The 26,650-nt window shown below is 43.6% G+C and overlaps 1 protein-coding gene across 4 annotated transcripts; it reads right to left on the bottom strand.

Moving 5' to 3' along the window:
- COPS7B (COP9 signalosome subunit 7B) lies at positions 1 to 26,569 on the bottom strand. 4 transcript variants are annotated; one of them, XM_080669010.1, is made up of 7 exons: positions 26,378 to 26,569; positions 19,407 to 19,584; positions 14,639 to 14,714; positions 11,152 to 11,240; positions 8,756 to 8,958; positions 4,332 to 4,437; positions 1 to 1,195 (listed from the first exon to the last, which is right to left on the bottom strand). In XM_080669010.1, exons 2-7 carry the CDS (start codon positions 19,566 to 19,568, stop codon positions 1,037 to 1,039), a joined length of 795 nt encoding a protein of 264 aa, XP_080525136.1. In that variant the 5' UTR covers positions 19,569 to 19,584; positions 26,378 to 26,569; the 3' UTR covers positions 1 to 1,036. The 4 variants fall into 4 exon arrangements, with proteins under 4 accessions (XP_080525136.1, XP_080525137.1, XP_080525138.1 ...); XM_080669011.1 differs by lacking the exon at positions 26,378 to 26,569 and adding an exon at positions 21,241 to 21,371; XM_080669012.1 differs by lacking the exon at positions 19,407 to 19,584.
- Between the last annotated feature and the right edge of the window lie 81 nt (positions 26,570 to 26,650).

Below are 26,650 nucleotides of genomic sequence, written 5' to 3'. Positions count from 1 at the left end.
AAAAAAGCATGTTGAAATGTATTAGAATCAGAACCTGTACAAAAAAAAAAAAATTAAAATATAACCTGAAACTGTTCAAGTTCAGAAAGGCTAGTCAAGTCCTTTTCTCTTGCCAGGAGAATGCCATCATCAGAGGGCTCTGGGTCATCAGCCAAGGAGGGGTGGAAAGAAACAGACAGAAGCAGCAACAGGTCCTTCCCCAGCAGGCTGGGCATCAGCACCACCATCCCCACCACAGATGCAGCCAGGAGTAATTAAAGATCTGGGGAGAGCAAGTGTTGGCAGACAGTCCCAGGGGGCAGCTGGGCCTTCACACCGAAAACCAGTCTGAGTAGTCAGGCAGCAGAGAACACCAAGCTGGAAGAAGTTTCTGCCACCGAGCAGACCCACAGCACCCTCCACTGGTGCTCAGATACCAGACATCAGTTAACCTAGTGCTCCCAACTAATGAGAGATTTGAGCTGGGCTTAAGAGGCTGAGTAAACATAGCCCAGCATCACATCCCTCCACGGCCTGACTGGAGCTGCCAACGAGGGACAAGGCAGGGAGGAAAACAAAGCATTTTGATACCTGGCTAGAGTGCCTGCACCATTGTGGGTACTGTGGTACATGGGGCTGAAGGAGTGCCCCCTCCTCACTCAGAGGAGCCTCCTTTGCAGTCATCCCTGTGGGCTGGTTAAAGCTGCCTCTGGCTGTGACCAGCCTGACCAAATGACATGGAGCAAAAGAAAAACTGGGAGAGACAAGCCCTTAAACAGAGACAAGAACCTCCTGGAGGGAAGCTGGGCAGTGTTGACCCTGTTGGGATGGCATCAGTGGAGCCCCTGAGTCTGAAGGGAACAACTGGGGAAGGAGGGCGTGGGTGAGGGAAAGGAGTTAACGGTTCTTCTGGAACAGTACCAACAGGATGGGGAGGCGCTGGTGAGGGGACGGGCAGGTCTGGAACTCACTGAAGGTAGAGAGAGGAGGAAATAGGCCCTAGGTGTCCCCTCCCCACCTGCCCAGGCCTGGTGAGTGCCAGCTGCCCCAGCCGGCCCTAGTGGCGGCTGGAAACCAGACCTTTCACTTTGGACATCTTCTTGGTGGGCTGCCTCTGCTCGGCGTGAGGGGGACACTCCCGTTCGGCCAGTTGTTGCTCCATCTCCTGAGCCGAGGAGGATGCTGTGGCCTTGAGGGTCTTCTTGATGTTGGTAACCTGGAGGGAGACACAGAATTTGTGTGCTCCTTCTGTAAGCACCAGAAACCCACCGAAACTCATTCTCATTATAATGGGGGCCACCTAGGGAAGAAGCCAGAATCCTCTGCAAGAAAATGTGAAATTACCTTTAACCAGATGAGGAGAAACAAGCTGGGGCTAATCATGGGAGATATGTGGAAATGAGTCAAACAAAAAAGTGGAACTAATGCCTGCTTCGTTGAATAGAGGGGAAAAGCCATGTGGAAGTGGACCATTTGGCAAACAAGTGAAAGAAAGCAGTGGTTAAAATGGCCTTCGAAAAAGGAAGGGTGACAAAGAATTTGATTGCTACTGTTCATGTATGAAACCAAATATTTCCACAAAAACTCTGGGGATTCTGCTCCCCAAGCGCTTCCTGAATAAACAACTAGAGGTTGAACTTCAGCCACCTAACTGATAAATGACGAAAATGTAGTAAAAAAAACTAGCAAAATGCTATCACCCTACTGTTTTTCAGGATACCTTTCTTCACTCAACGAAGGAGGGGCTCAAATCTATTTAAGCAACTCCTGAACACTTTCCCATGTCAGACTACACATTCTCTGTACCATCTGTGTACTATTCTGCTATGAATGTTCTATCATCTTCAAATTAGCTCCCAGTTTGTTGTTCACCAAATACAGAGCTCCTACAACACCCTTCTATGTTTACCTTTGCATATTTTTGTGAATATCTGTGGAGGACAGTCTTAGAAGTGAGCTTTCAGTTCCTGACCTGCCAGCCCAACCAGCAGACTTAGCACTGTAGCAGATGCACCCCACTCACCAAGACAGCCCTCCCATCAGCCTCTCAATAGTCCCCCAGTTCAACTGACTAAAACACTTTGCTGTTTGCCTCTTTGGCTATATATATTTTTTCCCCCCAAAAAAGTTCAGCACTCCGTTTCACATCCTTTAACGTAATCTGATGTCACAGGTTCTCACCCCACTCCATTCACAGAGGGCCCATTTGTGTTCTCTTCCCATCCCTACCACCGCTCCCCACCAGGGTAATGCAGACTCCCCATCTCTTGATAACTCAATTCCATGTAAAAGTCTTTGATTCAGAATCCTGTCAAAAGCTTTTCACCAAATAAACAGACAAAAGCACAATTCCCCTCATCCTGCCCCCTTTTCATTCAAATGCCTCCTCGCGTACTGCCCTCCCAATAAGTCCTTATTTTGGGTGCTCAGTGACCCTGGTCACATGCAAGGAAAAGAAATGAGACGTATCCCCAAGGGAAAGCTTGGTTCTCTCTCCATATCTGAAACACCACTCATGATCCTGTACCTTCCTTTCCTCCAACACACATTCTTCACTCAAGCCACGCCAGTCCACTGTGTCTTGGCCAGAGCAGTCATTCATCTCGCCTTTGAAGCACCCTGTTATTCTATCCTGGGCAAGCTTCCTCCTTAGCTAGACATCTGACCCTCCCTGTAGTCAAGCACCTTTCCCACAAACCTGCCCTGACCACTCTAGCCCACACTGACCTGCCTCCCAATCTATACTTGCCTAGCAGTACCTCCTCCTCCTACATGGAAAAAGAAGAGAGAAGGGCTTCCTGGGTAGTAAAACGTCACTCAGTTGTGAGGCAAAGCAAAGGTAGATAAAAGCAGAGTCCACAGTGGGAAAGAGCTGGGAGATGGAGAGAACATTCTCCAGAAAGAACCAGGAGGCACCCTTTGGTGCCAACAGGCCTCAAGACTGTCACTAACCTAACTCCTGGGGGATTTTCTGCATCATGGAAAACTGGGCTTACTTTGTCCAATTACACTTTATTACCTACATGACTCAAACAAAGCCTACTTTGTAAATGTAATGGTAGCTATATATTAACATTCCACAGAACATCAGACATATGCACATACAAATATGAGGAAAAACATGCTCCAAAGTCAAATACAAACAAGGAGATGCTCTGATGCTTCCACCAATTGTTTCCTTCCCTCCAGAGTACTTGCTCAGAGACTATGAAACAGATCACAATGTTATTACTCTATCTTCCCCAGGTATGCTAGAATTGTAACTTATTAATATGTGTTATTTCTGTGAAAGGGAGAGAATATTCTTAGGCAATAAGTGAGAGCTGACTGCACTAAGAGGGAACATTCTTGAAGCTACAACTCACCAAAGGGAAGCTGCTGTTATAAGAATTTGGCGGGGGGGGGGGGGAGGGGGGGAACATCAAGTTTTTCCCTCGGAGAAAAAGCAATCTAATTTAAGGACAAATAAGGAAAGATCACCAACTCAGTTGATAGAATGGCTAAAAAAATTAGGTCAAGTGTAACAGAAGCATAAATACCAACAGAATTATACTTTAGTTCTTTGTAGATTTCTTTTCTAGTCAACAAATATTTAGTGAGCCTTTGCTGGGGAATGATCAACAACCTACACTCAGTACGCCGATCATCATTTACTGAATGAAAAAAACTTGCCCTGGCCGGTGTGGCTCAGTTGTTTAGACATTGTCCCGTGCAACGAAAGGCTGCCAGTCCAACCCCCAGTCAGGGCACATGCCCAGGTCAGGCTGGTGCTCAATCCCCTGTCAGGGATATGCAGAAAGAAAGTAGCCAATCAACATTCTGCTCTTACATTGATGTTTCTCTCTCTCCCTTCCCTTCCTCTCTCTCTAAAAATCGACTTTAAAAATAATAATAATAAAAACAATAAAAAATAATAAAAATCGACTTTTAGAAAAAATGGCAAGGCTCTAGGCTTTGATCATGCTCCCTTTCCTCTCATAGTGGTCTGTTCCAGATTTTCTAGATGATTACTAGTAAATCAGTAGATTGGTATTGAAGGGATCTTTAGCCTTTTCTGCAAATTACTTTCTCTTGAACTTAATCTAATCCCTACTGCCACCTGGTGGCAGCTTCAGGTTCTGTCAGCAGGAATCTCCATAGCAGTGTTTTGCATCAGTGAGCCATAACAAATCCATGTGTCCTGGCTCTTTATTTTTTTTTTTAAATCCTAACTTAAAGAGTCACACTCATCTCTACCCCAGCACCCAGCCAGTGCCTGTCTGTTGATGATTATTTCATCTACAACAAGAGTCACAAGATAAAGGAACAAACAGGGATCCTCTGGAAAAGGGGAACAAAATTCTCTTCCTTACCTCTGCCTCTACCTGCTGCTGAGTTCGGCTGTGGTTCTCCTTGTACTGGTTGGCTCTCAGAACTTGCTGCTCAATTCCTAGCAGAACTGCTTCACAGCCGTCACACCTGCAAAGGAGATAGCCAATCCTAAGCCATATAAAGGTCTGGGAGCTCTCCTGCAGACTCCAAAATCTCCCTCCCAACTCCTTACAAGGGCTTTCTGTAACACTCCCTCTGCCAGGGCTCTTACCCCCATACTCCTTCCAAAAGAAGCATTTCTAAACAGGGCATATAACATAGGGCACAAAGAGACAAATATGGAGGTGTGAGCTAGTTTCTTAGAATACAGCCTTAATCTTCAAGTTCTGTATCCCATGGTGAAGTTTTACACATTGTGAGATAAAAGGCATTAGGAGAGTTTACATGTCTTGAGAGAAAAAATTATGTTCTAAAAGCATATATTTTGAAGATTGTCCCCTTTCTCAGAAATTTAAATTACTTACTGTCACCCGCCTCATTTTCTTTTCCCTACTTTTTATTTTGAAAATTGTAAACCTAAAAAATGTTGAAAGTATAGTACAATGAATACCCACATACCCTTCACTTAAGATTTAATAGCTGTGAGGGAGAAACCAAGATGGCGGCATAGGTAAGCACCTAAACTGCTGCCTCGCACAATAATTTCAAAACTACAACTAAAAGACAGAACGGACACCATCCAGAACCACAGGAAAGCTGACTGAGTGAAAATTCTACAACTAGAAGGAAAGAGAAAAGCTCACAGAGAATTGGAGGTATGGCAAAGGGTCTTTGTGTGCGGAGAGAGGAAGGGCGGCTGAGAGCCTGGCTGACTTTCTCTGGCGGAAGGGGGAAGGAAGCCCCCGACCGCACTGAACCTCAGTTCTGACTGCACTGAACCCCAGTTCTGGGCGAGCCTCTGGGGACCCACGCTCTTACGGGGGGAGTCTGGACTCTCAGGCGGAGACTCGGGAGCCGGGGAAGGCAGAGGTCTGAAGACGCGCGTGTGCCAGTACGCACAAAGGCAGCGGAGGTTGCCACAGGCTTTCCCTAGTGAAAGGGAGTCAGAGGCTCCTGACTGCACTGAGCCACAGTTCTGACTGCACTGAACCCCAGTTCCAGGCGAGCCCCTGGGGACCCACACTCTTGTGGGGGGAGTCTGGACTCTCGGGCGGAGACTCGGGAGCTGGGGAAGGCAGAGATCTACGAGTGCGCGCAAGGGCAAGGCTGACGGGAAGCCAAGACTGTCTGCTCCGCCCTGAGACTCCACCCCATCCAAGCTGAGCACAGAGGCTATTGCAATTTGGCAAGTCTAATCCTATAAGGCTGTCTCCAGCACCGAACTTCTCCCAGCATAGACACAGCTGATCCTTACAGCCAACTGGCCTGGAGGTCAATTCCTCCCAGTGATACCAACAACAATCAAGACTTAATTACAACAAGGCTGTACACACAGTCCACAAAGGGGTGCACCAAGAGTGTCCACCTCAGGTTAACTGGGGAGGCCGACCCACTGGGCCATATAGGAAACCTAGCACACAAATCTACCCTACCAACTCAGGGAAGCAGTGAAAATGTGGCGTCAAAGAAACAGATCACAAACGAAAGAAATGGAGGAAAACCAACGACTGGATATAGATTTCAAAACCACGGTTATAAGGCTTTTCAAGAATATCCTAGAAAAGGCCGATAAATATAACGAGACCCTCGAAGATATGAAAAAGGACCAACTAGAAATTAAACATACACTGACTGAAATAAAAAATATTATACAGAGACCCAAAAACAGACTAGAGGAACACAAAAATCAAGTCAAAGAATTGAAATACAAAGAAGCAAAAAACACTCAACCGAAAAAGCAAAAAGCAAAAAAAAAAATCCAAAAAGTTGAAGATAGTGTAAGAAGTCTCTGGGACAACTTCAGCGTATCAACATCAGAATTATGGGGGTGCCAGAAGAAGAGAGAGGGCAAGATACTGAAAACCTATTTGAAGAAATAATGACCGAAAACTTCCCCCACCTGGTGGAAGAAACAGACTTACAAGTCCAGGAAGCGCAGAGAACCCCAAACAAAAGGAACCCAAAGAGGACCACACCAAGACACATCATAATTAAAATGCCAAGAGCAAAAGACAAAGAGAGAATATTAAAAGCAGCAAGAGAAAAACAGTTAGTTACCTACAAGGGAGCACCCATACGACTGTCAGCTGATTTCTCAACGGAAACTATGCAGGCCAGACGGGAGTGGCAAGAAATTTTCAATGTGATGCATAGCAAGAACCTACAACCAAGATTACTCTACCCAGCAAAGCTATCATTCAGAATTGAAGGGCAGATAAAGAGCTTCACAGATAAGAAAAAGCTAAAGGAGTTCATCACCACCAAACCAGTATTATATGAAATGCTGAAAGGTATTCTTAAAGAAGAGGAAGAAGAAAAAAGTAAAGATAAAAATCATGAACAACAGCCAAAACCGGTTTGGCTCAGTGGATAGAACGTCAGCCTGCGGACTGAAGGGTCCCAGGTTTGATTCTGGTCAGGGGCATGTAACTTGGTTGCGGGCACATCCCCAGTAGGAGGTGTGCAAGAGGCAGCTGATCGATGTTTCTCTCTCATCGATGTTTCTGACTATCTATCCCTCTTCCTTCCTCTCTGTAAAAAATAAATAAAATATATTAAAAAAAAAAAATCATGAACAACAAATACATATCTATCAACAAGTGAACCTAAAAATCAAGTGAATTAAAAACCTGAGGAACAGAATAATCTGGTGAATATAATAGAATCAGGGGCATAGAAAGGCAGTGGACTGATAATTCTCAGGGGGATAGGGGAATGGGGGGTTCAGGAAGAGACTGGACAAAAATCATACACCTATGGATGAGGACAGTGGGGGGGAGGTAAGGGCAGAGGGTGGGGTGGGAACCGGGTGGAGGGGAGCTATGGGGGGAAAAAGGAGAAACAATTGTAATAATCTGAATAAAGATTTATTAAAAAAATAATAATAAAAATAAAAATAAAAACATAGGAAGCCAGACCATAGATGTGAAAACTGTGTCAGCCATCTCAAAAACAGCCTAAGACAGTGGTTGGCAAACCACGGCTCGCGAGCCACATGCGGCTCTTTGGCCCCTTGAGTGTGGCTCTTCCACAAAATACCACGGCCTGGGCGAGTCTATTTTGAAGAAGTGGTGTTAGAAGTTTAAAAAATTTGGCTTGCAAAAGAAATTTCAATCGTTGTACTGTTGATATTTGGCTCTGTTGACTAATGAGTTTGCCGACCACTGGCCTAAGACATCCAACTGTAGTGGTTGGAAAACCAGAATGTGTACGCCAGACCATTTTCATGTTAGGGGTATTTTCTAAGTTTATTTCCCGTTTATTCTGCTTTAACAGTTCTACAGTCTTCTAAAAACTCTTGCTTTGGTCAGAGGTTGTAAAGGGAAAGTGTTTGGGGTCACACCTGGGCTATAACTTGGGGTGAGGGGTGGGCTGCACATGCCCTGGGGCCCAATAGTAGCTAAAGTGAGGGAAACTTGGTAGGGGTGGGGGGCATTAGACCCCAGAGAGTCAAAGCTGGGCCATTCATCTCTGGATATACTCCTCCTGAGGATAAGCCAGAGATTTCATCCATTTTATGGAAAATAATTTCCCTCTCACTCAGCACAAAGCTCGCCTACTCTGCTTCCTGACCTCCAAAATGCCATGAGCCTGCCTGGGAACATATTCTCCTCAGCTCCAACCACGCTCTACCCCTGGCCCTCCTTCAAAACTCAGCTAAAACCTCATCTCCAACTAAGCCCATCTGGCTTTATAAGCCCCAAATCATTTAAATAACTTCATAACAACCCTTGTAGAACCTGAAATAGCTCTTGCACACATCAAATTCTATTAAAATAAAGTACGTGCAAATATCCCACTTCTTTTTATATACCAGAATATAGTTATATTAATATAGTGTGTCTGTGTTCCAACTTAGAATAACCCATTCCTTGTCTTCACTACCCCTCACAATGTTTTTATAAATACTACCCCAATGTTACTGATGCTGAACATGGTTTCTCTTACCCAAAGAATCTTATCAACACTAACTTCCTGAGTTTGCAAAGTACAGGGTCTGTGTCACATAGCTAGGCTTCAGAGGCTCTACCTGCCAACCCTGGGCATTTTACAGCCCACCATTAAATAGTCCCCAGCTATACTAGGACAAGACTATTTTACAACCAAGGCACTAAGAGGCCTGAAATGATTCCTGTTGCCACACAGCTATAGTCACAAATGTAGCCCCTAATTCTCTGGCTTACTGTTCTCTAAGACCCCAGATCCCAGGGAGCCCCAGCTAATACCTGGAGACCATATTTCTCCAAGCAGAGGCTAGCTATCCCCCTCCCTAGAGAGAAGGGACCCCTCCATCTTTCAGCCTCACCACTCATGCAAGGTCTTGACAATATTATTGATGTCCTTCTTTCGGATGTCACGGCCAATGCAGAAGTCCACTTCCAGAAGCTGGTTTCGCTGGTCCAGCTTGCCTTGGATGATGTCAGTGTAGACAGCCTCTATGATGAGGTCTTCCAGTTCCCGGAGATTCCGCATCTCCAGGTCCTTCAGCAGCACGGAGTAGGGGATACACTGCAGATAAGGCCATGTGATATTTACAAAAACCACTGGCAAACATTAAAGAAATGCAAGTATTATTGACATAGCCAACAGCTGCCTTTGGGCTTTGGGAAATTCAGTGTAATGATAATTATTAACATCTATGGCAACAAGAGATAGATAAATGAGCTATAAGACCTATGGGATCCAAACAAAACCCATTAGCCCATCTAGAAATGCGTTCTCCAAGATTCTCTGCCTCCTGGACTTTGCCCCACCTTCAGCTTTCATGCTCTAAAGCAAACTCTTTGGGATCCTAAAGACTCTTTCCAGATGAGAAAGGGAAATACTTGGTATATACTTGGTATATGCCACTCTGCCACCTTCTGGAAGCTTGCAGACTTTGCATAAAATGCCAGCTCATCACAAAACTCCAAACAATCTCAGATGCTGGCGAGGAGAACTGAGGGCACAAGCAAAAACACATGCAGGCTAACACATCCACTACAGGTGACCAGCGGTACAGTCAGCTCAGTCAACCTCAAGCTTACAGTTGTTTTCTCAGACTCTTGCAACCAATGTCAATTCCCAACAACAGTCCTTTACTGGGCTGTACCAACATTCTGCATGACTCCAAGACAACTGGATATCTAAACATCCAGCTTTCTGCAAATCCTGACACATTACTTTTAGTCTGGAAATTAACATAGTGATCAAATCTGCAGAAACTGGCAGGAGGAAATGGATACAGAGGAGAGAGCACACCTACCTAGAGTGTTTTTTTATGACTAAAGGTCTGAAATCCAGGGGCGATAGGTAAGCTTACAATGACAGGTTGCAAAAATAAAGGAAAAAGTTACTACTACTCTTTGGTACACTTACAAAAATAAATAAATAGCAGTCAGGTCATCATTCCCTAACAAAATAAGTCTCTCCTCTGAAATGTCAGGCTAAGAATCAGAAGTTTGTGATTAGATCAGGTAAAGTGATTTCAGCAACTGAAAAGGCAATACAAGAACAAACATATACCTCTCAAGCTCCATCACAGAGGGGAAATCCAAAAACAAATTCTTCAAAGGCATAGCCCCCCAAAAACTTACTCAGCCTGGGATTGGGCAGAGAGTCAAATCAACTATAAGCTAACCTAATCTGGATCTTCTTTGTTAATGACTATGAGCAGCTGGTTGCAAGGCTGCTGCTAAAGTGAGTGGGGGCAGAGAACTCAGATATAATGGAGTGACATCTTACAGAAGGATCCGGTCTAAAGCTAGCATTAAGGCAAAAACTCCAATTAGTATAATTAATCTTGAAAATTCCCAGAGGGCCCTGGCTGATTTAGCTCAGTAAATAGAGTGTTGGCCCACAGACTGAAGGGTTCCAGGGTTTGATTCTGGTCAAGGGCACATACCTTGGTTACAGGCTTGATTCCCAGCCCCAATGCGGGAGGCAACCATTTGTTGTGTTTCTCTCACTCTGTCTTTCCCCTTTCCTCCCACTCTATAAAAAAATCAATGGGAAAATATCCTCAGGTGAGGATTAACAAAAATAAATAAGAAAATCCCTAGAGTAGTGGTTCTCAACCTGTGGGTCACGACCCCTTTGGGGATGGAACGACCCTTTCACAGGGGTCGCCTAAGACCATCGGAAAACACAGATATTTACATAACAATTCATAACAGTAGCAAAATTACAGTTATGAAGTAGCAACGAAAATAATTTTATGGTTGGGGGTCACCACAACATGAGGAACTGTATTAAAGGGTCGCGGCATTAGGAAGGTTGAGAACCACTGCCCTAGAGGAAGGCAGCATATTAAAAATTACTTCTCAGTAAGTCCAACAAAGCAAGTTTTCCTCCAGCAACTGTACACTGAGCAACAAATGAAGTGGTTAACTTGCCCTGAGATGCCCTGCTATTTGAAAAATACCCATCTTTAGACAGCAGTTTCCCTTTAGGATGGCAAATACTCACACCACATGAGGCACCATAGCATGCCAGAACTGAGATCTGCTGATTCACAATCACTCCTGGGCATATTTTCCTAAATGGGAGGGTGAGTTATTGTCAACACTATTTTAATTATCTTTTTATCTTTTGTCCTTTGCCGAGCAAATCTTATGCATTTATGCTATGACTCTACTGTGTGTAGCTGGGAATTCCCCCATTTATGCCAATTACAGACCTGCCTCAGGGGAGGAGGAGACAGGAAAGGGTTCAGAACTGTACCTTCATTCTCGACGCCAAGCTCACGATGGTAAGGTGCTTCAGCTTGTTCTGCTGAGCTGTGCTCAGTTCTGGCAGGCTCTCCTTGTTGGCTGCTCAGTCCCACCCACCACAAAAATCAAGACACAAAATAAAATTAGGATTTCTTTATGGAATAAGCACACCATTTTCTCACACCAAATCTACTACTAAGTCATTCATGACTCTTCACTTATTCATTAGGCAAATGTTCCATGAGCACTTCCTGTCTTTTCTGGAAGACCATGTGCTTCCAAAGAAGACAAGACTCAGTCTCTACACACAAGGAGCTTAAACTCCTGAAAATCCAGGCATGAATGCACAAAATGATGACAATTATCCTAATGGAATAGTACTATTTGTACCCTTTGTGACATTCAGTCAAGTTCAACACATCTTCACTGAGCATCTGTTCTATGCAAGGCACAATCTTAAATGATTCAGGGGCACTGAGGATAAATAAGATGGGCCTTGACAGGACTGCTGCACTACACATCTCCAGGGGCACTAACCACCTGGAGCTATGTAACTCAGTGGCCCTAGACTTACCCTCAGTGTTACAAGTAGATATTTCAACAGCTACAAATGCAAGGCAGAACTAATAGAAGGTCCAAACTATCACAAGAGAGCAAAAGGATGAGGAAGAGAGGGGGAAGGGATGTGGGAGAAAAGGAGAGACAGAGCTTGGAAAGAGGGGGAGAAAGGGGTAGGAGAAAGAGAGCCAGTGAGTCCAATCACATTGGGAGGTACAGGAGAGGGGGAAAAAGAAACATAAAAGTTTGAGATGAGCCTTGAAGGATAGGCAGAATTTCAGTAATAGCAAAGACGCTAACAATAGCCATGGCGGCAGCCACAGGTAACATACAGGACAAGCTTAACTTAGTGTAGATGCACACACAGATCCAGAGGTATATACACACATCCAGTCCTCACAACAACCCCATTAGATAGATTCTAAATGCTCTCAATTCCTTATCCATAATACTGGACTCCAAAAGGGTGAATCCAAACTGATTTTATTTTTCCTTGAGCATGGTACTAAAATTCATCTATTAGCAATTCCTGACCTGAATTAAGGTGGGCTTTTTATCCCACTTGTGAACATTTCACTTATTTTGCTACAAAACTATGATTGCAGCCCTGGCCGGGTGGCTCAGTTGCCTACAATGTCGTTCAGTACACCAAAAGGTTACAATTCGATTCCTGCTCAGGAAACATACCTAGGTTGCAGGTTCACTCCCCAGTCAGAGCACATAGGGGAGATACCTGATGATATTTCTCTCTTACATCGATGTCTGTCTATCTGTCTGTCTCTCTCTCAATCCCTTCCTCTTTCTCTAAAAAATCAATAGAAAACATATTCTTGAGTGAGGATTAAACAAATTATGATTGTGTTTGACTACAGGGACTGCCCACACCCCTCAAAGGCGTTACATAAAAATGAATATGCATCATATTATGTAGGGAGCAGTTATAGGGTTAAGCCTGGGACTGACCTGCTGGCAAGGCCGCAAACAAGTTCCAGCTTAGAGGGCACCAGCCCTCTTAGCATAATTAAGCCTGATCTTGTGACTGCTCCCTAGATCTTTCCTGGGTAGCTAATGGGCTGTGGGAGGTGCAGCAAGTGCTGCCAAAACAAGTGAAACTTACAAGAACATTGTAAATTACCTTGTTTACCTCTGACTATAAAATAAAGCATCAGCTTGCAATCTGGATCTGTTCTGTGGTCTTAGGCACAGAAGATCCACCTAGACCCAGCTTATTCTCTTTGTCTTTTCTTCATCCTTCACCAGCCCTCCCTCTGGCTCGCCGAACCCTTGGCTGTATTGGCGCGGCACAATATTACCTTTTTTAATTCCCACAAATTCTAAATTCTGAAACGTTTTGCCAAAGAAGTACAGGTAGAGGACTATAGACCTGGATTATTATCAAGAAGGAAACTGAGGCAGAGAAGATTATTTAATTTTCCAAGGCCACGACCAATGGAAGTGGAGCTAGAATATGCAGGCAGTCTGGTTCCAGAGTCTGTGCAATTTTGCCTCTACAGTGAGGACAGAAACAGAGGATACCTCATTGGAACAAAGTGAAGGTCAGGAAAAACTGGCAAGTGGGAAACTATATAGTCTCACAGCAGCAAAGAGTAAGCAGAAGTGATGAGCAAGAAAGAGAGTAATAAAGAGGGTAAGTCAGGGATATAGTAGGGTATGTTCTGAGTCACACCACTAAAATAAACTACCAGGCCTTTGTCATGCCACTAAAATAAGCCAGGGAAGCCAGACAAAAATGGCTTGGGTGGGAGGTAAGTTAGCATTTGGATATGCATGCACCTCATTCCTAATATTTATGATTCTAATTTTAAATGACTCATTACCTACAGAAGAGAATGGACTAAGTCAATTACGGAGTAGCATATTGTGAAATACTAAAAATGACTTCACAGACTTAAAACATGAATAAATACCTATGAAATAAGTGGGGGGGAAAGCAAGGTATAAAATTGTGTACATAATCTAATTACACATACATAATAGAAAACGCAAGCAGAGGGGGGAAATCCAGCACCATAACGCTAACAGCAGTTTAACACTGGTACAACTATGAGTGACTTCCCCCCCCTATTTTCCAAATTTTCTTCAATATAGTATAGCAATATTATTTTGATAATATTTAAAATGTTTACTTTACAAGTGGGTATTCTGACATTTCACAACACTCCAAGTGTTCTACAAACACCAGTCCTCAAGAATCTTATCTGGAAAATAAACAAGGGCTATATTTATGGATGAGCATAAACATAGTCCCCATTTTACCCATTAAGAAATAAATGGTGACCGAAACCGGTTTGGCTCAGTGGATAGAGCGTCAGCCTGTGGACTGAAGGGTCCCAGGTTCGATTCCAGTCAAGGGCATGTACCTTGGTTGCGGGCACATCCCCAGTAGGGGGTGTGCAGGAGGCAGCTGATCGATATTTCTCATCGATGTTTCTAACTCTCTATCCCTCTATCCCTTCCTCTCTGTAAAAAAATCAATAAAATATATTAAAAAGAAAGAAATAAAAGGTGAGCCCTAACCGGTTTGGCTCAGTGGATAGAGCGTCGGCCTGCGGACTGAAAGGTCCCAGGTTCGATTCCAGTCAAGGGCATGTACCTGGGTTGCGGGCACATCCCAGTAGGAGGTGTGCAGGAGGCAGCTGATCGATGTTTCTCTCTCATCGATGTTTCTAACTCTCTATCCCTCTTCCTTCCCCTCTGTAAAAAAAATCAATGAAATCTATTTAAAAAAAAAAAAAGGTGAGAAGGAAGAGTCCTCATATACGTTCACCTACAGAGCACAGTAAAATGGGCAACAGCCAGGTCAAGAAGTTCCCACCCCATGCTTTACATCCCAAACCTTGGTGATTCTCTTGGAGGCAACACATCTAAACAGAGGGATATAACTGAGAAAAGTCTTTGGAGGATCTTAACCAACTCACCTATGTAATCTGGGTATGTTCCATAGGCAAACAGGTTCAGCAACTGCAAATACGCAGCATTAGCTCCTTCTGCAAGCTGAGGAGGAAAAGAAACAGTTCAGAGACCAAGCTGTCCATCAATCACTGGCAGTATTCAAGCAGAAGGCGTGTGACCATGTACCACCGTTCTGTATTCTATTAGCTGGTCCCTTCCAACTCTTTCTTTGGGAAAAAAAGTATTAAGATTATTAAAGCCCCCAATTTAACTTTTCTCTCTCAGGAATTCCTTTTTTTACATTTCACACAGCATGCCCACGGAACTGCTTTTGCTTCAACAGACACACAAAGCAGTAAGTATTAGAAGCAGTTCAAGTTTTCTCAAGACTCCCTTGCCATTAAAATGAACACTGGAGCAACCTTGTCTACACACCACCTTGGCAGGTACAGCATGAGCCACTATCAATCCAAATTAAACAAAATGTAGGGTTGGTTCCAAGTTTCAGGACTCTATGTGGACTGTGACACTGGGAGAGATTAGCACAGCATAAGGTACGACAGAAGAGCCAGGTTGGAACAAGAAACCAGGACATCAGCCAACCCTAAATAAAACTTTTCATTAAAATTACTTATTCCTCACTAATGTTGGTGTCAAAGACCTTTCTTTAGAAGAAAAACGAAAGAGAATGCGTTCTTCCTGAACTGCTCTGCTGTCAATTACCTTAACTAGGTATTTCTTTTACTCACAAATATGGACCTGTTACTCTTCCAATTTACCAAACTCAGTGAAGTCTAAAGAGGAATACCCAAGTTTTTCTATGGACACCAATGAAATACTACTCAATTTTAAGCATCTTTTAAAAAGGGTTCCAAGCCTAGCCAGTGTTGCTCAGTGGCTGAGCATCAACCCATGAACCAGGAGGTCAAGGTTCGATTTCCAGTCAGGGCACATGCCCGGGATTGCAGGATCGATCCCCAGTAGGGGGGTGTGCAGGAGGCATCCGATCAATGATCCTCTCTCATCATTAACGTTTCTATTCCTCTCCCTCTCCCTTCCTCTCTCTGAAATCAATAAAAGCATTTTATTAAGTTTAATAAAGGGTTCCAAGAAACTATAATTGTTATTTCAAACCACTGAAAGTCAACTAGCTTATTCCAGGCTTACATATGGAAAAAAACAAAACAAACTACGGGGAGGTAAAGGGGATTTGCTAAACACTCCAAATTAGAGCAAGCATCCTAATATCCCAGTCTACCTTTTCAGGTCTGTTAACTTCCTGAGGTCCTGAATCAGAGGTGGAAGAGACCATCTAATCCAGTCCCTACTTTTCAAACAGATGATTACAAAACTAGCTGTAACAGACTATTTCCTCTAAAGCAGATGCTCCAAAAGTTCTCCCACTGGCCCAAATCAATAAGGTCTTTCCAGTTTTAATTTTCATCCAACTCCTCTTAGCCAATCTTTCACAATTACAAAACTAGTTGGCATATTCATTCAGGCTTTTTATGAACCTGAAGGAACAGATTATCCCTTAGTCATCTCTTCTATTTCAATGATTAGCTATCAAGCCATGAAAAGACACAGAGGAAATTTAAATGCATATTACTAAGTGAAAGAAGCCTATCTGAAAAAGCTACATATTATATGATTCCCTCTATAGCAGCGGTTGCCAACCGGTGGTCTGCAGACCACTGGTTGTCCGTGAGATCCAAAAGGTTGGCGACCACTGGTTTAAGGAAATCTTTGGAGCAGCAGTCGCCAACTGGTGGTCCGTGAGGTCCAAAAGGGTGGTGACCGCTGCTCTATAGATAATGGAAAAGTCAAAATTACGACGACAGTAAATAGATCAATGGTTTGCCAGGGGTTAGAGGGAAGGGAGTGATGAACAGGTAGAGTACAGAGGAGTTCTAGGGCAGTGAAACTACTCTGTATGATACTGTAATAGGGGATACATGGCATTATGCATTTGTTCAAACCCATAGAATGTACAGCACCAAGAGTGAACCCAATGTAAATTATGGACTTTGGGTGATAATGATGTGTTAATGCAGGCTCCACACTGGTGAGGGATATTGGTAACAGGGGAGGCTATGCATGTGTGAGGGCAGGGGATATATGGTAAATCTCTACCTTTTTTTCAATTTTGCTGTGAATCTAAAACTGCTCTAGCCTGGCCAGCATGGCTCAGTGGTTGAGCATTGACCTATGAACCAGAAGGTCACGGTTCAATTTCCGGGTTGTGGGCTTGATCCCCATGTGGGATGTGCAGGCGGCAGCCAATCAGTGATTCTCTCTCATCATTGATGTTTCTATCTCTCTTTCCTCTCTGAAATCAATAAAAATATTTTTTTAAAACTGCTCTAAAAAATAGTCTATTTTTTAAAAAAGAACCCAGCTCTCTTCAATTTTTCTCCTAACATTCCTTTTCCATCTCTGATATATTAAATTTGTACTGAAAGCCCACTGTGTGTCCATCTACATATTAAGCTGTAAGGAAACAAGGGTGAGCACAATGGAGCATAGCCTCAACACTGATATTAAACAAAAATTCACAATTAAAAAAATAAAAGCAGCTCTTTTGGTCTCCAGCTGTTGCAGGGAGAAGAAATGATGCTATGTCCACGTGCCTACAATGGATGGTCATAGGGAACTGCTCCAATATCCTCACTAAGAGGAATAAGCAGCCCTAACCGGTTTGGCTCAGTGGATAGAGCGTTGGCCTGCGGACTGAAGGGTCCCGGGTTCGATTCCAGTCAAGGGCATGTACCTTGGTTGCAGGCATATCCCCAGCAGGGGGTGTGCAGGAGGCAGCTGATCAATGTTTCTCTCTCATTGATGTTTCTAACTCTCTATCCCTCTCCCTTCCTCTCTGTAAAAAATCAATGAAATATGTTTTTTTAAAAAAACAGATGTACAGCAGCAAGGCCAGTCATCTGAAGGCCTGCAACTCCTACTACAATGGGCTGATTCACCACAAAGCTGTAGGTGTGGAGCCAGCAGCCAACAGCAGAAGTGTCCTAGTGGTCGTGAAGTGAAGAACCAGCCAACAAAAGACAACCACCTCCACCCTGGCTGGTGGGCCCAGAGGTAAGCGAGTTGGCCCGCACACCCAGAGTTGGTTCTGGTCAACATTTCTGGGTTGCAAGTTCCCTGGCTCCGGTCGGGGCTTGTGCGGGGAGTAACCAATTGATGTGTCTCTCATATCGATGTTTTTCTCTCTCTCCCCGCCTCCCTCCCTCCCTTCCACTCCTCTCCCTTCCACTCCCTCTAAAAAGCAATAGAAAAAAATATCAAGTATTAAAAAAAAAAAAAAAAAAAAAAGACAACCACCTCCTATGTGTGGACCACCAAAAATAAGAACACCAGGCCACCCTCAGCCGCATCATACACACAATCCACAAGAACAAATACTGCCCAGATTTGTGATGGAAGCCATCTGCAGAGCCAGCACCATCCTGGCAGCCAGAAAGAAGCTGTGATGGTAAAAAGGAAGCCAACCCACCCCACCAAGAGTGCCTGAACACAACCCCCAAAGTAGTAAAGATGCCACCAGACTTCTACCTATTTCAGTCAGTAAGTATAAAAATATCAATCCATAAATAAATACAGTAATTCTCCATATCTACAGGTTTCACACTGGCAATTCAACCAACCACAAACCAAAAATATTTGGGGGGGAGGGGACGTCCCAGGAAGTTCCAATAAGCAAGCCTTGAATTAGCCAGGCACCAAGCACTACGATGAATCCATGTGAATGAAGTGATGTGATAGCATACCCTGCTATATATGCAAACACTGTGCTATTTTATACAAGGGACTTGAGCATCAGAGGGGGGTCCTGGAACCAATCCCCCAAGGAATACTGAGGGACAACTATATAAAAGTATCCAAAGTGGGAAGTGAAAATTGAAAAGTATAGGTTGCTTTACATCTCTTTATTCGACCCGGTCATTCTTCACTGGATCATCTCATTTTTAAGGCACAACAACCAAACGTGGATATCCAAGGTTTTAATAACTACAATCAAACAAAGAAGCAAACAAGCAAAAAGGACTACTTCTCAGCTTGTCAGTCATATCCTTTTTCTACATCTACTTTACACATCTACACAACACTGCCCTTTTCCACAGGAAAAATACATTTCTTATTCATGCCTATCTCAGGTTCAACAGCAAACATTTTCTGCTATTATACACATGACCAGTCTTCCTTGTCTATATTTGCACTGGATGTTTTATCCTTAAGAATGCCTGAAGCCGAAACCGGTTTGGCTCAGTGGATAGAGCGTCAGCCTGCGGACTGAAGGGTCCCAGGTTCGATTCCGGTCAAGGGCACGTACCTTGGTTGCGGGCACATCCCCAGTGAAAGGTGTGCAGGAGGCAGCTGATCAATGTTTCTCTCTCATCGATGTTTCTAACTCTCTATCCCTCTCCCTTCCTCTCTGTAAAATATCAATAAAATATATTTTTAAAAAAAGAATGCCTGAAATTACCCCTGTTAAACATCAGTCTATGATTACACTCTATGTTTCTAACTTATTAGGTTTAATTGGATCTTTTCCCTATCTTTCAAAATTAGATTAGCAACCCAATCTAATTTAGTTCAGATGAAAATGTTGCCTAGAAGGAGTCCAAGACATTATCCTTGCTCTCTTCCCTTGTCCCACCAATTCCCATCTCTCCCTCAACAGGGTACCTCACAGGTCCACAATGCTTTGGCACTGAAATTCCTTGGAAACCTGAAGACTCAAATGAAGGCTTAGAATAAAGGAGAGAGAGAAATTGTTCTTACCTCCTGCACATTGGCCAGCTCCAGCAGTTCTCCAAAGACATAGACTCCAGGAGCCTCCAAGACTTGGTTTATGAGAGCAGTAAGGGCTGAGCCACTGGTACCTTTGGCTAGTAAAATAAACTGTTCCAGGAGATTACTTGAGGGTTTCTGTTCACCTGCCATTCTCTGGTCTTAAGATCTGTCCAAAATAAAGGTGTTTCCATCATTTTTCCTTCTCCTTTGCAAAGTCTATGCTTATTTAATGCTGGATCAGATATCTGAATAATTTTATAGTATTAAAAAGGAAAAATAAAACAGAGTCTAGATGCTATGACCACTTAGTGAGATGGGTAGGATTCAACCTGGAGTTAAAGGGATTTCTGTCCTTATGCTGAGGTTTGAAACATACTTAGCAAACGCCACTTTATCCCCATCTGACCCTCTCCCAAAGGCAGCATGTTCTAACCCTTAAACCTAACCAGGACTTAAAGAAACACATGGGAGTTTTTCAGTACCTGTTTTATATTCACCTTATTTATAGACTCATTAAGAAAATCTTGCCCATACACAGAGGTGGCAGATGTAAGCAAAAGCAATCAGTTACAGCTTCCAGTGTGTCATTAGACCCTCACCTGCAGCCAGGTACAGATAAGGAAAAGACCCAAAAACAGACCAAGAAAGATGCCTCATTTAATCAGAAAAGTTATTGAAGCATAGAAAAAAGGAGGAAATCATCTTGAAAGATAAGCAACAACATATTCAAACTAAGAAAATACATGGTGTGTAAGTCCATGAAAAAAAAATCCCCCAATTTGGCCTCCTACTTGATATGTGACACTTTACCAAACTTGACTTCAGAATTTGTATGAAACATCAAGAAAACAATGAAGATATTATATTGCCATCCTGAAGACATTAGGGGCAGGAGAGTCCCTCAACTGCATAATCTAATCACATGCTGAGTGCATGTGAACGCACACAGCGCACACCTACTGTACAGGAATCCTGCATAAGAAAAGATAACTCCTCCAAGAATGGTACGTATTGGGGCAGTATGACAAAATGAAGAAGAATTACAGTAAGCTGAAGCAGAGAACAATTCAAAGAACGATAACTTGGTGTAAGAGAAACTAAGTTTTCCTGGGGAAGCAGGCAGCAGCAGCCCTTTTACAGTATTAGAGAAATAAGTATGTCGCCTCACTTAAGGTTACCTAAGGTTTGTCGGAAACAAACAAAAAAAGTGAAGTGCCAGGGAATAAAGGTTACTGAGAAGGCAAGAGGAAAGAGGAGAGGAGGAGAGAAGGAGAGAAAGTAAGAAGGTGGGAGGAAGAAGAGGGGTAGGTAATGGCTAGGAGAGGATGAACGAAAACCTTTCCAAGTGGAACACGTGAAGCGATTGAATGTAAGGGACTGGGGTGGAGACGGATTCGACAAATGGGCAGAAATTTCGGTTCTTCAAAAAATAAAATAAAATCGGCCTAAAGAGCAAAGCCCATGGGGGCAAAGAGGTAAGAAGACGCTGGTAATTGCTTTCTTCTGGAGTGGGCGGGCCCGAGGAGGAGGCTAGAGACGCAGAGATGAGGAACTCCCGTCGTGGGGGCACTATTTTGATGGCTAGCAGAGGGGCAAAGTAGCAGCCTTTGGGAATGGGGAAGCGAGAGGAGCCGCGGTGTGGCAGCTGAGGGTCTCAGGCTGGGAAGGACTTCAGGGAGGGCGGACCAGCTGCGGCGTGCTCCAGACAGAGCGGCGAGTGAGGAGTGAGGAGCCGCGGGGCGCGCTCTCCGGGGCGGGGGCGGGGCAGTGTGGCCGCGGGCTTTCCCGGCAGCGGGCGTGAAGCCGAACAGCCCCGACTAACCTGGCCTGCTGGGTCCCGCCTTCTCGCTGACCCCGACCTGTCTTCGCGGTCTCTCCGTCCTTTAGCTCGCTGTCTCGGCCTCCCGGCGCCTGCCCGCAGGTTGTCAAGCGTCCATGATCGACCCGGCGTCCGACGCTTTTCTACCTCCGCCGACCCGTCGCCCTTACCGCTCCCCCGGAAGCCTCCCGCTGCTGCACTCGAGTTCCGCCTACACTAGGTTCTCCTCGCTGGGGAAGGGGTCCTTGTGTGTCTGTAGCCCAGGAATCGGGGTGGGCGGTCGCCAACCCGTGGTCCGCGAGGTCCGAAAGGTTGGCGACCGCTCAGGCGGTACTGGGCCCCAAACTATCACCATCACCATTTGCTGGATCTGAAATCCACGCCTTTGGTGGAGCTTTACTCCCAGGAGCTCCCTATGGCGACTGCGGCTACCCTGGCGTATGGAGACTAACTGTTTATTAATCCTTTTTCCATGTGCTAAGTGCTGTACAATGTCTTGTTGAATTTTCATAATTCTATGGCCTACAATATTATCCCCATTTTTCAGGTGAATTAACTACGCCTAAAAATCCAAAAGCCAGTAAGTAGCAGTCTGCTTTGGCACCTAGGCTATCTGAAGCCAAAGACCATGTTCTTGACATCTATTCAGAAAATGTTTTAAAATAAGCAAGAGCTGGGTTGAGTCAACAATGACTGTGACCAAAATGATATTCATGGCTGCATTTGGGACTTACCAACTCCACTGGAAGTTGGCAAAGGAAGATGGCTACATAACTGAATACTTAGGCTGATTCCGCTAAAGTACAGTATACACTACAGGCTTTCAGGTCTTTTTTTTTTTTTTTTTTTTACAATATGTTTATTAAAGCTGGGAACAGTGAAACAAGGAAGGGCCTAAGATAAAAGAAACAACCGGAGAGAACCTAGGCGGGCCTGCTTTGGCTCTCTAGAAATGTTATGGGAAAGAGGTGAGCCAAGGCGGGGCTGCTGTCAGCTCACTGAAAAGTCAGAAAAAAATGGGGCCTTGGAGACAGCAATGCCGCTGCCCATTGCTCCACTGGTTGCAAATCTTGTGGGGAGCCTTAGAGTTTAGGAGAAAGAAAATGCACTTGAAAAGGAGATTCAAGTGGCGTACCCTAAGGAGGACTCCCCAGCTTTCAGGTCTTGAAGATGAGGAAAAGACCTCTATTTGCCCTTTGTGCTTTACAGAGTGCAGAAATCAGGACAGATGTGAAGGAGCCTAACACCAACCCATTCATGTATTCAAAAAATTTCTTTAACACCTATTATTTTCTAGAATGTTATATGAAGAAAAAACAAGGTTCTTGCCCTCAAAAGCTTCAATGTGTTAAGTGCTATGAGAGACAACACTTTGGAAGCACAGGTGAGTATGTTGAGGAGGAAGAAAAAACAGGCATCTTCAAGGCAAAAATGGGAAGAAAAGGGGGCAGTGATCACAGTTACAGGCTTGCACTGTGCAACATATATTGATGCAGAAAAGAAACCCAGAATAGCTGGAACCAAGGTTTCAGAAATTAGGGATACAGAGCTGGAATCAGGTCATCCAGGGTCTTGGGAACCACAGGCCTGGCACCATACCCAGTAAATACCTAAATACAGCAAAGTTTCTACCTTTGAGAGTTTACTGTCCCCTGGAAGAGACAGGCCTATCTGACTATGATAGATGGTTGCCACAGGCACCTAGGAATACAGGCAAGGCTCTCCTTGGGGGAGATGAGGCTTTAGTTGAGCCAGGAAGAATAAGCAAGCAAATCGCAAAGGGTGAAAACCATATACAAGAGGTTTTATTTTATCTTAAGGGCACTGGGGGCCAAGTTTGGGGTTTTAAGCTGTGGATAGCTATGAATAATTGCCATTTTAGAATGATCACACCAGCTGTTCTAGGAATGGATTGGATGTGGAGAGAACTGAAGCAGAGAAACCCTTGAGTGACTTGATGTATTCCAGATAAGAGACTGTGAGATCTTGAAGAAAGATAGTGGCAGTTGGGCATGTAAAAGAAGGGATGTTGTTAGAGACATTTAGACCATAGACGCTACCATAAATATTCCAGCAGTGCCTCCACTTCCTCCAGAACAATGTCCAGACTCCAAGGCTACAGCTAAAGCCTTTTGCACTATGCCTCCTGCCTACCCTCCCAGCTTTGTCTTGCCTCACCCTCTTACAGCCCAAACTCCAGGCCTTCCCATGCCCACTGCAAACTACACCCTCACTTATTCACAGCAGGACCTCAAGCTTGCTCTATCTTCTTTGCAAATCTCTTCCCTCATAATTCCCTGCTAAAATCCCACCAACAATATCCTGAACTCCAAGAAGATGTCACTAGTACCACTGAAGGAGGAGAAACTCATGGATGTCAAAATGGGAGCTGCCAAGCTGAATACTGATGCAAGATTTCACCCCTAAAGGCATTGGTGAAGCATTTCAAAGAGGTTTCTACTGGTATTACAACAAGTATACCAATGTCAAAAAAGGGAACATCGATGGGGTTTCTATGGTGCTGGCAGCTTCTGTGTTTTTCAACTACTACTGCCATTCGTATAAGGAACTCAAACATGAGCTGTGACTGAAGAGCACCACTGAAGAGGGCCCAATGTGGACTCCACATTCCTGACCATGACCTTTGTCCAGCACCTGTGAATCCTTTCATATTGTACTTAATAAAAGATGACTGGCTAAAAAAAAGTTTTTAAAATAAAATACTACCAACCCTGTACACAAAGATTTCTTAAACTTTATGTAAAAAGCATTAATCATAAAAGAAAACACAATTATTGCACTTGAATTAAGAACTTCTGTGTATCAAAAGACACCAGTAAAGAGAGTGAAAGAACACACTACAGACTTGGAAAAAATATTTTCAAGCATATGTCAGACAAATAATTCCACATCCAGGCTATAAAAAGAACTATAAATCAAAAAGACAAACAGCCCAGTTAAAAAAATAAATAAAAGATTTGAACAAGTATTTCACAAAAGAAGACATCCAAATAGCCAATAAGCACATAGAAAGGCCCTCAACACCAGAGACATTGTAAATAAGAACTATATGTTATGAGATGCCACCTTTAACCAAAATGGCTAAAAATAAAAGACTGGCAGCACCCAGTATTGACAAGGTTAAAAGTCAACTAGAACTCTTACATTGCCGGTGAAGGTGAGAACTGCTACAAACACTTGCAAAACTGGCAACATCTACTATTGCTGATCAACACAGCCAGCAACTCCTCTCCTGTAAATGAATACACAAGTCCACAGAAAGAAACATAAGAATGCTCATTACAACTCCTGGCCCAGTAGCTCAGTTGGTTAGAGCGTTAACCTGATATGCCAAGGTTTCAGGTTTGATCCCCAGTCAGGGCATATACAAGAATCAACCAATGAATTTGTGAACGGGTGTAACAACAAATCAATATTTCTCTCTCTCTAAAAATCAGTTTTTTAAAATTGATTTCAGAGAAGAAGAGAGAGAGAGAAACATCAATGATGAGAGAGAATCATTGATCGGCTGCCTCCTGCACATCCCCTACTGGGGATCAAGCCTGCAACCTGAGCATATACCCTTGACCGGAATTGAACCCGGGACCCTTCAGTCCATAAACCGATGCTCTATCCACTGAACCAAACCAGCTAGGACTAAAATCAATTTTTTAAAAAAAGAATCAACCAATGATTGCATAAATAAGTGGAAGAACATATCAACGTCTCTTTCTCTCTTCCTCTTTCTCTCTAAAAAAATCAATAAAAAAAATTATAATAAAGATTGCTCATTTCAGCTTTGTTAATAAAAGCCAACTAATAACCTAAATGTCCATCAACAGTGTTATATCCATACAATGGAATACTATTCAGCAATTTTTTTAAAAAAGCTACTGCTACATACGGATGAATGTCACAAAAATATTGATGAATGAAAGAAGACATTCATATTGTACATTCTGTATAATTACATTTAAATGAAACTCAAGAACAGATAAAACTGATCTATGGTGATAGAAGTCAAAAGAGTGGTTTTTGGGATAGGAAGATGCTGTACTGACTGTAAGGGACACAGCGGGTCCTGGAATAATTCTATACCTTGATTTGCGGGGTGGTGACACAGGTGTATACATATGCAAAAACTGTGCCCTTACTGTATGTTAAAAATCTAAAGATAAAATTTTTTAACCAAGAAAAAAAATTCTATTTATCCTTCATATTCAAATGCCACCTCCTCTATCAAGTTTTGCCAGCTAGAATACATCTCTTCATTACAGCCTCTGTAGCATTCTGATGTCCTTTCTTTTATGTCATTTATCATGCTCCATCTCAAATCTCAGTGGAGTCTCCTTATTTCCATAACTAGATTATTATCTTCCTGTGGCAGTGACCATGTCTTTCACCTTTTACTGACAGAGGGCCTGGCAAATAAGGAAAGCTGAGAAAACTGTTTGTTGAATTAAATGGAAGGAAAAATTGGGTGAGTGCCCATATGGGTTAAAGGGGAACAAAAAGAGGAAGGAAGGCCTAGAAAAAGAAATAAATCTCCAAGGAAACCTTAACTTACACTACAACTATTCCTACTTCCTGAAATCTCATTAAATGTCACCTTGAGCAACAAAGAATGAATCAAAACACAAAGTCCTACCTAGACTGAAGATGAACAAACATCACACTTACAGGAAATCCACCAAATAAATGCTTACCTAATCTCTGGGTGTTTCAACCTGTATGAGGAAATTTCACCAAGGAGACTAATAATCACATAGCCATGCTGCTAAAAATATCGCCAGCCTGGTGTGCAAAAAGCTCAGACAGCGGGTCAGAAGACTTAGGGCCTAATTCTAACTCTACCCCAACTTACTGTGACCGGTGGACAATCTCTTCGCTTCTGTGGGCCTCAGTTTCCTCATTTGTAAAACAACAGGGGTCGGATTAGCAAATTCTCTGAAGTCCTTTCCTGTATTTATATTTTGGGTATACAATCACTCTCTCCCAGTCCAACGCAGGAACACAATAGAAACCCCCGCAAAACGCGTAAAAGACGCTCCAGACCATAAAACCAACATGATTTGAAGGAGTTATTTTGTTACATATCTTTCACGGTTTAATCAGTGTTTTTGTTTGTTTGCAGCCTTACCATGAATTGCAGGAGATTTCTGAGTTCCATGTAAACAGAAGTTACCTCTCTGTGGGCTGTCATCTTCTTTTAGAGTGAAGAGGGTCTTCTCGCCTGGTCCCAACTCTCGAGATTCAAAAACCACCAAACCTGAGAGAGGGTTTATGAATTTGCGCACACTGCGCGGCACACTGGAGTCTAAGTTACAGGGGTATAGGGTTTATGGAATGCTGGGATTTGTAGTCCCTGGGCCTCTTTGCGCGCCGGGACCTGTGGTTCCCCTGGGCGCCCCTA

The sequence above is a fragment of the Plecotus auritus genome, assembly GCF_963455305.1.
Source record: "Plecotus auritus genome assembly, chromosome: 5".
Classification (NCBI taxonomy): domain Eukaryota; kingdom Metazoa; phylum Chordata; class Mammalia; order Chiroptera; family Vespertilionidae; genus Plecotus; species Plecotus auritus.
The sequence above is the reverse complement of the archived record's forward strand: the minus strand, read 5'-3'. Positions and strand labels throughout refer to the sequence as shown.

What these genes read in the sequence shown, in the direction of transcription:
- COPS7B (XM_080669010.1), bottom strand. Translation starts at nt 19,568, where the DNA reads ATGGCAGGTGAACAGAAACCCTCAAGTAATCTCCTGGAACAGTTTATT. An exon ending in AGCTGGCCAATGTGCAGGAG is followed by an intron (nt 14,715 to 19,406) that starts GTAAGAACAATT and finishes TTTCCTCCTCAG; the next exon opens with CTTGCAGAAGGAGCTAATGC. An exon ending in GTCAAGACCTTGCATGAGTG is followed by an intron (nt 4,438 to 8,755) that starts GTGAGGCTGAAA and finishes TCTCCTTTGCAG; the next exon opens with GTGTGACGGCTGTGAAGCAG.